At 39.6% G+C, this 14,181-nt stretch overlaps 1 protein-coding gene across 1 annotated transcript in view; it reads left to right on the top strand.

Moving 5' to 3' along the window:
• The window catches only part of LOC110547861 (phospholipid-transporting ATPase ABCA3-like), a 78,888-nt gene that overhangs the window by 54,645 nt on the left and 10,062 nt on the right, over nucleotides 1–14,181 (top strand). The window contains exons 19-23 of the mRNA XM_021635690.1: nucleotides 491–743; nucleotides 882–1,086; nucleotides 5,077–5,299; nucleotides 7,215–7,373; nucleotides 12,039–12,217. Of these exons, the coding sequence (XP_021491365.1) occupies nucleotides 491–743; nucleotides 882–1,086; nucleotides 5,077–5,299; nucleotides 7,215–7,373; nucleotides 12,039–12,217 (1,019 nt within the window). The remainder of the gene's footprint in view (nucleotides 1–490; nucleotides 744–881; nucleotides 1,087–5,076; nucleotides 5,300–7,214; nucleotides 7,374–12,038; nucleotides 12,218–14,181) is intronic.

Below are 14,181 nucleotides of genomic sequence, written 5' to 3'. Positions count from 1 at the left end.
TTATCTTTCTACAAGGATAAGACAAGAAGGGTGCTATAGGTTGTTGAACTTAACTCTGATTTTTTTTTTCTTTTAAATCTTTACAGTTCCAAGTTGCTCCTTGTTCCTTCATATTATGTTTTCATTTAGCCTTCACAGTTCCGAGCAAGGATTTTATTTTCTTTGAGATAATTTGTAAAAGCTAGAAGTAGGACTTCTTACAAATATTTTTGTGTAGAAATGGAAGGTTTTGAGAGCGAGAAAGGGATTTGAGTGGTAATATCTCTGGCCTGTATGTTATTTAGTGAAACTGAGCTAAGAGACATAAAATCTGTAGGGCTAAGAAATGTTCTTGAAGTAAATGACCAAGACGTCTTGAGACTTCTTCGAAGCACCTGAGAGTGGAAATAAATCCGACAAGTAAAACTCTCAGGGTATTTCTCTTTAAAACATGTAGTCGGTAATCTTTCTTGCAGCTGACGACTCGGCCACTCTTGTCTCCTCATTCCAGGTGACGTGCAGGACTATTTACTGAAAGATAAAGAATGCATTTACTCATGCATCATTGCCTTTTCCTTTGATGTTATTAGAGGCAAAAAGACGTTTACCTTTTGGTTCAACAATGAGGCATACCATTCACCATCACTGTCCTTATCAGTATTAGACAGCATCATTTTTATGTCTCTCTCTGGCCCTGATGCCACCATTACTGTCTCCAACAAGCCTCAGCCTGTGCGTGTCACTGACCAGAATTATGATAAAAGGTATGTGTGTTCTTATTAAACCGGGATGCCTTAAATTGATCCCTTTTTTCTGTCTCGGCATGCTGGTAATAAAATGCTATTGTTAGCTATCAGTATTGTCATGTTACCATTGTGTATTCCTCATTTATTCTTTTGCAGAAGTATATCAGGACTCCAAATAGTCTTTGACTTGCTCTTTGGGATGAGTATTTTCACCAGTACCTTTTGCCTCATGACGGTGACAGAGAGAGTTAGCAAAGCAAAGCACATCCAGTTTGTGAGTGGGGTCTACGCCTTTAACTTTTGGCTGTCTGCTCTGCTATGGGATCTCATCATCTACTTTGTTGCCTGTGTCCTACTGTTGGTGAGTGTTCTATGTAGTGTCTCGGTGTTGACTCTCATACACCATAGACATTTTCTGCTCGTCTGACATTTACTAAAATCTAAATTTCCCCAGAGAAGATAACAAGATTGGTTATTTCTCTGGATAATCCAATCACAAACTATTCTGGAATATCTTTCAGAGGTTTAAAAAAATATTCTTATATTTCTTTTAACTAAAACACTCTCTGCTAGAACAGCTAACTTCTGGCATACTTGGCCAGCAATATGTAATTCCTCCAAAGCTGTGTTCTGTATGGAAAGATGCGTCACAACAGACTAGTAGCATACTAACAAACACTACAGATACTTCCCAATTCCCAGTGCTTTCCCCATTTCCCCACATGTTGTAATTCTGTTATGTAAGAAATACTTGTTCTCAGATATTGAAGTTTTTCTCTAGAAAATTTAAACTTAGGTCATGGACCATTCAAAGTGTGTGTGTGTTTGTGTGTGTGTATTCATGTATGTATACACCTTTTTGCTTTTGAGACCATAGGTAATAAAATAGATAATGAAATAGATGTTGAATGCATAGTCTTCAATAAGCGAGACTGGGAGAAAAATTTTGGTTTGTTTATATTTTTTACTTTCTCTTGCTTTTCCCCATCTGGTGCCCTTATGCTCCCTTTGAAGGGTAAATGAGCTTCCACAGTTAAAGAAAACCCATCAATTTCTCTGTGTAATGTCTGAACTATAATAAGCCAGGGGTATTTGGTGTCCTGACTATTTGGTGTTCTGTATGTGTTTTTGTATCTCTATTTGTATATAGAGTGGTGTTACATGGATATATCTGTATAATGTGTACAATTTGGGAAAATTTTTTCTATGAACTTGTTGAAGATCTGGTATATGAAATTGACTGGGGGTTCTTCTCCATCTATATCTGTTAATTGAAGATTTTGTATTTTCATGGCTTCCCACAGTTCTTGTGTATTCCTTTTGAGTGTCTACCTAATTTATTATATTCTTAGCATGTCTGGTATAATTCTCTTCTTTATCTTCTAGTGTGTGTGTGTGTGTGTGTGTGTGTGTGTGTGTGTGTGTGTTCATTCTACTTGTAAGGCTTTCCCCCTAAGTTTTCTGGTTGGGTTATTGAGTTTTTCAATTTCAGCTTCATTTCAGCTTCTTTACATTACTTACAACTCTTTACTATATAACAACATCAATGGACTCAACTCTGATAAAAAGACACAGACTAACAGAATGGTTGTGGAAATAGAATACAACATTCTGCTGCATCCAAGAAACACACCTCTGCAACAAAGATAAATAGTGCCTCAGAGTAAAGGGCTGGAAAAAGGTTTTTCAAGCAAACAGAACCAGAAAACAAGCTGGAGTAGCTATCCTAATATCTAATTAAATAGACTTTCAACCAAAACTGATAAAAAAAGATGAGGAGGGGCAGTTCATTCTCATTGAAGGAAAAATCCACCTTGAGGACATCACAGTCCTGAACATCTATGCCCCAAATACAAGAGCACCTATGTTTGTAAATGAAACATTATTAAAGCTTAAATCACATCTATTCCAACACTTTAATAGTGGGAGACTTCAACATTCCACTCTCACCAAGGGACAGCTCATCTAGACAGAAGATAAATAGGGAAATAATGACACTTACAGAGGTCCTAAATCAAATGGACCTAATAGATGTCTACAGAACTTTTCACCCAAACTCAAAAGAGTATACCTTCTTTTCAGCACCTCATAGAACCTTCTCTAAAATTGACCATATAGTCAAGCACAAAGCAAGCCTCAATTGATACAAAAAGATTGAAATAATCTCTTGTATCCTATCAGACCACCAAGGCCTAAAACTAAGCCTCAACAACAACAGAAATAACAAAAAGCCTACACATACATGGAAACTAAACCACTCTCTACTCAATGACAGCTTGGTCAGGAAAGAGATGAAAACGAAATTAGAGACTTCCTAAAATTCAATGAAAATGAAGGCACAACTTACCCAAACTTATGGGATACAATGAAAGCAGTGCTAAGAGGAAAGTTCATAGCATTAAATGCCTCCAGAAAGAAGTTTGAGACATCTCATACATACAAGCAACTTAATGGCACACCTAAAAGCCCTAGAAAAAAAAGAAGCAGGCATACCCAAGAGGAGTAGACGATTGGAAATAATCAAATTCAGAGCTGAAATCAATGAATTAGAATCAAAGAAAACAATTCAAAGAATCAATGAGACCAAGAGCTGGTTCTTTGAGAAAATCAACAAGATAAACAAACCCTTAGCCAAACTAACTAAAAGACAGAGAGAAACTACCCAAATCAGCAAAATCAGAAACAAAAAGGGGGACATAACAACAGACACTGAGGAAATCCAGCCAATCATTAGGTCTTACTACAAAAGCCTCTATGCCACAAAATTTGAAAATCTAAATAAAATGGACAATTTTCTTGATAGACTCCATTTACCAAAATTACATCAAGATCAGGTAAATAGATTAAGCAAGCTAGGATACAAAGTAAAGAAACTGTAATTAGTACAAAAAATAAAAATTTAATAAAAAATAGATTAAACAGTCCTATATCTCCCAAGGAAATAGAAGCAATCATCAAAAGTCTCCCTTCCAAAGGAGAAAAAAAAAAAAAAAAAAAAGAAAGCCCAGGGCCAGATGGTTTCAGCACAGAATTCTACCAGACCTTCTTCAAAGAAGAGCTAACTCCAATCCTCTTCAATATATTCCATAAAATAGAAACAGAAGGAACATTATCAAACTCATTCTATGAAGCCACAGTCACCTTGATACCTAAACCACATAAAGACCCAACAAAAAAGACAACTTCAGACCTATCTCTCTTATGAACATTGATGCAAAAAACTCAATAAAATACTTGTAAACCGAATCCAAGAACATATCAAAGATATTGTCAAGCATGACCAAGTAAGCTTCATCCAAGGCTTGCAGGGGTAGTTCAATATATGGAAATCCATCAGTGTAATCCACCATATAAACAAACTGAAGGAAAAAAAAACACATGATCATCTCCTTAGATGCCAAAAAAGCATTTGACAAAATCCAACACTCATTCATGTTTAAAGTTTTGGAGAGATCGGGGACACAAGGCACATACTTAAACATAGTAGAGACAATATACAACAAACCCATAGCCAACATCAAACTAAATGGAGAGAAACTTAAATCAATCCCATTGAAATGCTATCAATTATAAACCAATATCTCCAAGAGACTGATGAAAAAAATCCTAAATTTATTTTTGAAGCGAGCTTAACATTGATTTATAGAACCTGATAATGCTAAAAAGTTTAAAATAACACAAATTAAACATAATTATGGCATTATTTTAATAATGGTGAATGGTAGATCCCTTAGTATTACAACACAGAGGAGTGATCTGTTAGTTTTAGCCCTTACCAAAAGGAAGCCAATAAAGTGGGGAACTGGTCTATAAAAACACAGAGACATTGAGAGTGGGGTCTACTTAGAATTGGTAGTAAAAGAAAGAACACACTTTGGGTCCATAGAAGTAGAATGAAGTGAAAACATGCTAGGTCAAGGCAAAAGTAGAAAGGAAAGTGTAGTGTGCACTCCCGATGGCAAGGAAGTTGCTCATCAACAAATTGATTTGGTTGGCGAAGAGTCAGTTCGATCAAAGGGACCTTTTTCCCCCCTTCACCAAATCTTCAGCCTTTCAGGTCAGGTCCTGCATAGTGCTGTGATCGGAATCTGAACTACCCACCATGCAAAGACTCACAGTTTGAGAATCTGCTCACTCGCTGTCACAGCTATTTGGGAGCTATGGAATCTATGAGATGTGGTCCGGTTAGCAAAAACGGGTCATTGCGGCAAGTTTTTAACATTATCAGCTCAGGCCTTATTTCCACCAGCTCCTTGTGGGCTTGTCAGCAGGCTGCCGGTGATAGGAAGCACAGCAACGCAGAAAGTCGCTAATGCCCAACCCTCTGTTTGTGTTTTCATGTCCCTCTCAGCTGGTGTTCCATATCACTGATGTAGATTTGCTGTTGGAGAAATGGCACTTCCTCGACACAGTGTTCATCCTCGCGCTGTTCGGCTGGTCTGTCATCCCGTTCATCTACCTGCTGAGCTTTTGGTACAACACTAGTACTGGTGCCTACATCAAGATCTTTGTCTTGAACCACTGTTTAGGGTTCATAAGTATAATTGTGGATGTCGTGGTGAATATAATACCAGGTAAGGGGATTACACATTTTCTCCCTTTCAGGAGCTTCGTGTAAATAAGGAAAAATGACTATTGAGGAAAAGCAATGGTACAGAATCCTTTTGTTCTGGGTTTCCGGGGAGAACATTTAGTTAACAAACTTTATCGAGTGCTTTAATATTAGTGCTATGTTGAGTGTCGGCCATTCTTTGTTAAGACCTTGTTTTCTTGGGTTTCCTCCTTTGGTTGTAACACTCAAGGAGAACTGGCTAGCGTAGTGATGATCACAGATAGGAACCTATGAGACTGAAGAGTACTGACACTCCTTCACCAAAACACCGTAAACATTAACGTCTTAAGTTACTCAGCAATGTGTGTGGCAGAAACCAGGAGGAAAAGCTTCCAACAAACTTTCTGATATGAAGTGTTTTCCTCCCACTAGAATCTTTGGTTAAGATTTATTATGTAATTTTCAAGGGGCGCTAATAAAGCCAGAGGAAAGAAATTGTTCTCTAATTTGTAGAAGTTATTCTTCAATCTCACTCCCCAAATTAATCGCATTGCTATCAACTAGCCTCTTGTTTTATTTTATATTTCCTATTTCTGCTTTAACAAATTGTCGACGATGTGTAATTTGTATTGGTTTAAACAGCCTTCTGGAATACCTAAGAGTCGTGAATAAACACAACTACTTGTTTTATGATGCAGCCATATCCACTAGCAACAGTGGTCATACAGCCAGCAGGCACAGCTGTTTGACAAAATCCCAGCAAAGCTGGGCTGAATTCTGTGATTGCTGTAATTCTGTCTCTCAAATCAATTACCATCTTGCCCTTCACCCAGTTATGTCAACCTCTAGCACCTTGTCTCCCAACAGGTCACTTCACTCTTTAGAAAACATTTAACACGCTCTGTGACAGATGCCAAGTGACTAACCTTTAAGCTTCTCCTGTAAGCTTTGGTGTCTCCCAAGGTGAGACACCATAATGTCCCAAATTGTTTCTGGCTTCAAGACTGTATGCACTGACAGCAATTATGGCCTTCTGTATCATGGGCTTGTTATGTCAGCCACTGAAAAAGCTGTGCGTTACATAAGGATTTCTCTCCTCCCTTGTCATTTGTTCTTCTCAACTAGTGGCCACTTTTGTTCTTATAAATATGTAAAGATAAATGTGTAGTTATATATGGTTAATACAATGTATCAGAATGCAATTCCATAATGAAACATATTCTTTTGTATAATTCATATGCATTTCCCATGAATTAACATTTTATTCTGATTCTCGGCAATCTGAATTAGTTCTTTAAGCCCAAAAGTGTGAATTCAGGATGCTAACTCTTTAATGTTTCCTACACCCTTGCACGTGCACTTACCAGCTATAATGATCTGTTTCTCTTTAGAGAAACCTCAGGTTTAAATTTGTTCCTTTTGATTTATTTCCTTTCAACTGATTGAACACTTCTTGTCCATTCTTCACCATTGAAACTTAGACCAAATTTCCTTTAATTGGTTACGTGATTTCTGAGACAGAGTCTAGTGTTTTGGTGCAGGCTAGCCTAGAACTCTACTATGTAGCTCAAGCTGCTCCCGAGCTCATGGTCCTCCTGCCTCAACTGCTGGGTTCTGGGATTACAAGTACATCCCACCATGCCTGATGCACTCTGTTTCTTCATGGGTCACACGGGAAAGGAGGAGCAAGAAGCAACAACTGTTGATCTGCTGTTCTCTCAAATGACAGGTTATGTGCACACAACTTTCCTTAAAGAACTTTCCAAAGCAGTAATCACTGGAATAAATTGTGTTGTAGAATATAAAGGGTAGACTAATTAATGTCAAGAAATTATAATTCTTCAAGAATTATAGTATGACTTGTAATTTTCACTATTTAATTTGGTCAACTTGATTTATTTTGTATAAAGCATGCTTTTTTATCTTTTAAATCACAGACATTAAGACCAGCACGAAGAACTTCATACTTAACTCATTGCTGATATTTCCCATTTATAACCTTGGGATGAGCATCTTCAAGTTCCATAATATCCAAGAGTTAAGGGAAATATGTTCTTCAGGAAATTTTGATGCCTATCAAGAGTGCAGTAAAGAGAGTAAGTATCTGATGTTCTCCAAGATTAGTCAGAGTCAATGATGCTCGCTTAACATGGAATGACTTTCAGTATCCCTGTGCATCTGTAGAACTCAGGTTATTTGTAGCTGTCATCTGTTTGAGAAAACAGCCTGTACTATATCACAGAACACAGTCTTGGATAAGATTCTAAATATGCGTGTGTTTCCTCTCATGAGAAGGGTCTTCACAGAGAGGAGTTAGTTACATTCTACACTGGATTTACATTTCTATCAGCCTGCTCCATGTACTCACTGGCGTCTGAAGAGGATGTACCAAATTAATGTTAAATTACTCCTTGTCTAATATGGGCACACGATAAGACACTTAAATGTTTGTGAACAAGTAATTAAAGGTCAGAAAGTGGTGAGAGAAAGGATGCAACTTTAGTGAAGAGGCAAGGATAAACACCCACCCCACCCTCAGAGACATCTAATGAGGAGGCTGCACACATCTGAATGATATACATGCCTGAAGCATTTGCACAGTGCTGGGAAAACGGGAAGATGGAAGGCACATGCATGTGGGAAATATAAGCTAGACTCTAGATGCTACAGTTTGTGGGATATGAGTTTGTGGGACAGTAGAAAACAGACTCAGTTGTACCCAAAACTCCAGTCATGCCAAGAACATTCAAAGGATGGAGCCAGTGTGAGAAGAGAGAGAATCCATGTGAAATCAGGTGAAAGATTTATCAGGTAACATGATAAGCCTCATTTCCAAAGCCCTGCCCAAGAAATGCAGCAAACGACTTACAGAGTAAGTGCAAATGGAAGCACATTAGCTGTGTAGCACAAAAGTCATGTCATAAGAGCTGGAAAATTTAAAGTCAATTCTGAGAGCAACAAATGGAAAAATAAGTCCAGAGTGATGGCTGGAGCTTTGGTCCTCTTCTTTGAAAAGAATTAATAGAACAAGAAGTCTGGGAAGAGACATAGGAGTAAAGTGATTCTGGCCACCAGTTACATCAAGTTGATGTTTTCTGCAGAATAATCCAATAGCAGCAAAATGCATGTTTTCCATGAGTGTGTCTAGAATGCTCACCAATGCTGACTTCAGACTACAGAACAGTTCTCTTCAATACGTGTAAAAGCTCTCTCTCTCTCTCTCTCTCTCTCTCTCTCTCTCTCTATGTGTGTGTGTGTGTGTGTGTGTGTGTCTAAGTATTTAGAATTTTTCAGAGATATGTTATTAACCTTGATTTGAACTTATAACAGATCTCTGGAAAGTGTCCAAATGATTATTGACTAAGCTACTTGCTTACTTAATGACAGATAATTGGACCATCTCCAAATGATAGGAAATGACATACCATACTTTAATACAAAACAACACACTGGCTGAAAACAAATCACAGGGTAAATATAAAATGCTTTAAAGTAAATGGACATAAAATCAGAACATATCAAAACTCATTTGATGCAACTAACACATGCTTAGGATTTCTGCCTCATAAATAATTCGTTATATTAACAAGGCACGTGCGTATCCAGTAAACTTTTATATAGGCCACATATGCTGAATAGATGCTTGTTTGGTTGGTTGATTAGTTGATTGGTTTGGTTTTATTGAGACAGGGTTTCCCTGTGTATTCTTGACTGTCCTGGACTTGCTTTGTAGACCAGGCTGACACTGAACTCACAGCAATGCCATAAAACACTCTGCCTCCCTGAGTGCTGGAATTAAAGGCATGCGCTACCATGCCTGGCTGAATAAAGTGGTTTCTATACCTAAAAACTAGAAAAAGAAAGAGATACTAAAACAAAAAGAAGTGCAATGAAATAAATGTATAAAAAGAAAACAATTGAAAAAAAAAGGTAGCTCTTCAAAGAAAACAAAATAATTTATAAAACTTTATAACACACCATTTGAAAATTTAAAAAGTAGTAATTACTATAAACTCTGTAGACAACAAACAAACAGCAAGAAGGATATTGGCAATAAATCTGTCCGAAAAAGTAGGGGGACAAATTATTTGAAAATCATCAATTATCTTTACCAACCCCTATTCCAGCCTATACCCCTAAGAGAGTCTACCTCTAGTTTAGACTCTACATGCAATATTTGTCTTTCTGTGCCTGTTTTATATTGTTTAATGTCCCCTGGTTCCATTCAGGTTGTCACAAGTGACGGGCATGTTATAGGTACCATGCTTTTCCTGTTCTCAAGGTGAGAGACATTGTGTTTTTCATTTCTTGGCCATTGTGAGCAGTGGTGCAATTATAAGCATGGAGATGTCTCTTTGATTCCATTTCCTTTGGATATGAACAGGGTAGGGTTGCTACTGAGACACGGAAATTTTATACGTAACGTTTTGAGGAACCTCCATACGTTTTTCTATGCGAATTTACATGTAACCAACAGTGATCATTCCTGTTTTTGTGGTTTTACGCTGCAAATCACTCATGATTAGTAATGTTGATCACAGTAAAAAAGAGAGAATTTTATATTTTAACTGTGTTTCACAACTCCCTGCTCCCCGCTCCACACATTTCGTAGTTTCGAAGGCTCACTTTGTGCTCTTCTACCTCACTTACCCATTGCTCTGTTGGTACAGCTCTTTGTGTTCACTTGGTTTCCAAGCCTCCTATTTAGACAGAGATGAGCATTTTTTATTCTCCCAGGATTATGGCATTGTAGGTTGTAAATTTTGCTGGGATGCTTAGTTTTACTAGTAGCTTTTATACTGTCAGATGTCTTGTGGCTATTGAAGTGTTTGGGTGTCCACTTGAAGACCCTCCTCCAGTATTTCTTACAAGGCAGGTCAGAGGGTCATGAATTCAGCTTTTACTTGTCTTGAAATTGTGGTTTTTCCTGTCTTCCTATCTGTAAACTGTAAAGGAGACCTTCCTTGGCACAATTATTGTTGGCAGGTTTGTTTGTTTATTTGTTCCTTTTAGTACTTTAAATGGCCATCCCATGTACTCTTAGCTTGCAGCATATCTGGTAAGAAGTCTGCTGAGTTTTCCGTTAAGACTCTTCTACGTGAGGTATTTTTTAAGATTTTATTTTATGATTCATTTCTTCTTACTGTTACTATTAATTTTTTTTATAATTTATTTACTTTGTATCCTGGTAGTAGTCCCCTCCCTCATCTCCTCCTGGTCCCACCTACTGTCTGACCCTAGCCTATCAGGTCCCTTCAGGACTGCCTGGATCCTCTTTCCTCTGGTGGCTCCCACCAGGGGGAAGTGCTCAAGGAACATGTACATATGAGTGCAGGTACCAGAAGAGGGCACCAGAGTGCAGGTGGCCAGAACAGGACGTCAGAGGAGATGTAGTCACAAGTGTTTGTTTTTATAGAAAACTGAACTCTAGGGGCTGGAGAGATGGCTCAGGGTAGTTAAGAGCACTGGCTGTTCTTCCAAAGTCCTGAGTTCAATTCCCAACAACCACATGGTGGCTCATAAGCATCTATAATGAGATCTGGTGCCCTCTTCTGGCCTGCAGGCACAAATATGGCCAGAACACTGTATACATTTAAAAACAGAACAAAAACTCTTAAATAGAAAACTAAACTCTGGTCGACTGGAAGAGCAGCCAAGTGCTCTTCACCACCAAGCCAACTCTCCAGCCTCTTGATGTTCCTGTTTCCTGCAGCTTATACTTTTTCTGTCTTTGAATTTGACATCAGGTGTTTTGGTGAACTCCTGGTTGTGCTTGATTGGTTGTGTTTGATTGGTGATCCCCCTGCTTGCCTGGGTCATAAGAATTTTCACACAAGTTCCTTACATACGATTCTGGTCCCCCTTCTCCCTTTTTACCTTCTCTAAATTTTACTGCAGTAGATTTGATCTCTTGATGATGAGTCATAACACTTCTACACAGCCACCCCCCCCCTTTCCTTACCTTTTTTAATTTGACTGGGAGGCTTTGAATAGTTTGTCTTCTTCTTTATTTTGACCAAGCTTGCTGTTACAATCTGTTGAGTTACAGATGATTGTGAACTTCCATGTGCATGCTGGGAACTGAACCCAGGTCCTCTGTAAAAGCATAAAGTGCCGAACCATTTCTGCCATACCAAGCCTCATCTTCACATCCATTATTGAAAGCGTCAGTTTGGGGGTCGTGAAATCTTGTGTAAATACTTGTAAGCTCTTTGCACATTTGCTGAGGCCACCCTCAGCAAGTGCTCTCTGAGTGTGACATGCCTTTGGTGGCTGGTAGTGCGCTACTCCTGTTAGTGGGTGGATTCCTTGTTCAACAAGGTGATTCTCTGGGTTCTGTCTTGCGTGCTTGCTTTCTTTTTACTTGACTCTACATGTTTTCCAACATTCAGTTGTCACGCTAGAGTTCCCAGCAATTGAGAACGGATTCAGATTTCCCAAAAGGTTTCCTTAGAATTATAAAGAAACTGGCTGTCCGCTCTCCACATTCCCCTTCCCCCGAGGTGCTGCTCCTGCGTGCTGGTTCGCCATCTCTTGGAGAGTGGATTGAGATACCTTCCACAGGAGTGCATCTCTCAACCTGCCGATAGGCATTTTTATTCTGGCTCGTGGGGCACACAGGTGACCAATTCTTACTTTCATATTTCCTGGGTTATAGCAAAGCGTGTCTGCTAATAGCTGACAGTTGGTCTGGCTGTGATCCTGCGCAAGCGCCTTGGTGGCATCTCATCCTCTTAACATCCTTTCATTGCTCTCACCAGATACTGAGTTTTCTATATACAGCATGGACCAAAAGGCGATCGGAAGGCACATGACTGCCATGGCTGCCACAGGGATGATGTACCTCTTCTTGGTTGTCTTTATGGATATTATTTCATGGAATCTAAAAATCTTCATATTTCGCTATGTCTTCTTTGGTATCTACAGAGTATTTCGTAAGGTAAGTGGCAGAATACAGGCCCTGGAAAGAACCCATTTTTAAAATGTATTTTTATTTTTTATTGAAATAATTTTGTGCAATATATTCTGATCATTGTCCCTCCCAGCTCCTCTCAGACCCTCCCCACCCACCAAACTCCATGCCCTTTCTTTCTCTCTCAGTCTCCTTAGAAAATAAACAGCAAAACTGAAAAAAATAGAAAAAAACCCACAAATACGCAGACACACATACACACACACACACACACACACACACACACACAAACCCATAAAATTACAAAATCTGAAAATATATACAAACAAAAATCCAGTAAGACAAAATTTGCCCAAACAAAGCAATATGAGACAAAAGAAAATCTACAAAAATATCGTTCATTTTGTGTTGGACACCTCCTGCAGGGCGTGGGACCTTCCCTTAAGTGTAGTTTATATACCTTGTGAGACTCCATTGGAGAAAACTAATTTTTCCTTTTCAAGTGGATATCAGTTTGAGATAGCTTCTTGGTCAGGGATAGGAGAGGGTGCCCGCCTCCCCCATCGGTGCTGCCGTGGTGTCTGACTTGGAACTGAACAGGCCCCGTGTATACTATCACGGCCTCTCTGAGTTCAGACCTGTGTCCATCCTGTTGTGTCCAGAAGGCCTTTTTTCCTTGGTGTCATTCATCCCCTCTGGCTCCAACACTCTTCTACCTCCTATTCTGCAGAGCTCCCTGGCTTAGTGTTCTGTTGCTGTGAAGAGACACTATGACCACCACAACTCTTATAAAGGAGAACATTGAACTGGGGCTGGCTGACAGCTCAGAGGCTCGGTCCGTTGTCCTCATGATGGGGAGCATGGCGGCACGCAGGCAGACACGGTGCTGGAGGAGGAGCTGAGAGCTCCACATCTGGATTGGCAGGCAGCAGGAAGACAAAGACACTGGCTATGGCTTGGGCTTTTGAGACCCCAAAGCCCACCCCCAGTGACACATTTCACAAGGCCACACCTACTACAAGGCCCCACCCTTTAATCTCTCTCAAGTAGTGTCACTCCCTGATGACTAATCGTTCAAAGATATGGGAAGGTGGGGCCATTTTTACTCAAAAAACTACAGTCCCTGAGGCCTTAGGGGAGGGGCTTGATGGAGATATTCCATTTATGACTGGCTTTAAAACCTCTCACTCTACTTATTGTCCAGTTGTGGGTTAGAGACAACTCTTAAAATGAAAAGCACATACTTAATTAAAAGCACATGCTTAACTCCATTACTAGCTATATGGGCTTTATCAACACTGTGGCCACAACACCACGTGGAACACCTTGAAGAAAGACCTGTCTGCTCCTGGCTTCAGAGGCTTAACTCATGGTTACCTGGCACCATGTGCTTGAGTAGAGCATCATGGAAGCAGGAGTATAAGGTTGAGGAGATTTTCACCCCATGCTTAAAGGAAACACAGAGACAGAAAATGTGAGGTGAGGAGGGCAGGGACAAGATGGTCCCAATGACCTGCTTCTGCCAGCTCAGTCCCACCTCTTGGTTCCCAAATAGTGCCTCGCCCTAGGGATGACATTTCATACTTCAAATCATAACATCAGGTCAAGGAAGTCAATATATATTGACTGACATCTACATGAATTAGAGGTCTACATAAAATGTGAATTTTTGTAATTTGAATGCATCGATTATTATTGAAACTTCTCCTTTGAATAACTCCCATGCCAGGGGCACACTCCCTCCCCAGCCTGTCCATTTGTCCCAATTTGGCTCTGGCTATTGTAAAAGCTCCCGGGTGGTACTGGGTCACCGCTTCACAGAACAAACGTTCCAGAGTAAGGCCGTGTAACAGGCATGCTCATCCTGAAGCATGTATCAGACTCATGCACAGGGTTCGTTAAACTATAAATTGCTGGTCCACACTGTGCATCTGCTGTAGTCAATTTAGGGTATGTTTTGAAATTTGGCATATGTAACATGTCCCCCTGGT

Source organism: Meriones unguiculatus, chromosome 14, assembly GCF_030254825.1.
Source record: "Meriones unguiculatus strain TT.TT164.6M chromosome 14, Bangor_MerUng_6.1, whole genome shotgun sequence".
NCBI classification, from domain to species: Eukaryota; Metazoa; Chordata; class Mammalia; order Rodentia; family Muridae; genus Meriones; species Meriones unguiculatus.
This window is presented reverse-complemented; position numbering and strand designations above follow the sequence as displayed.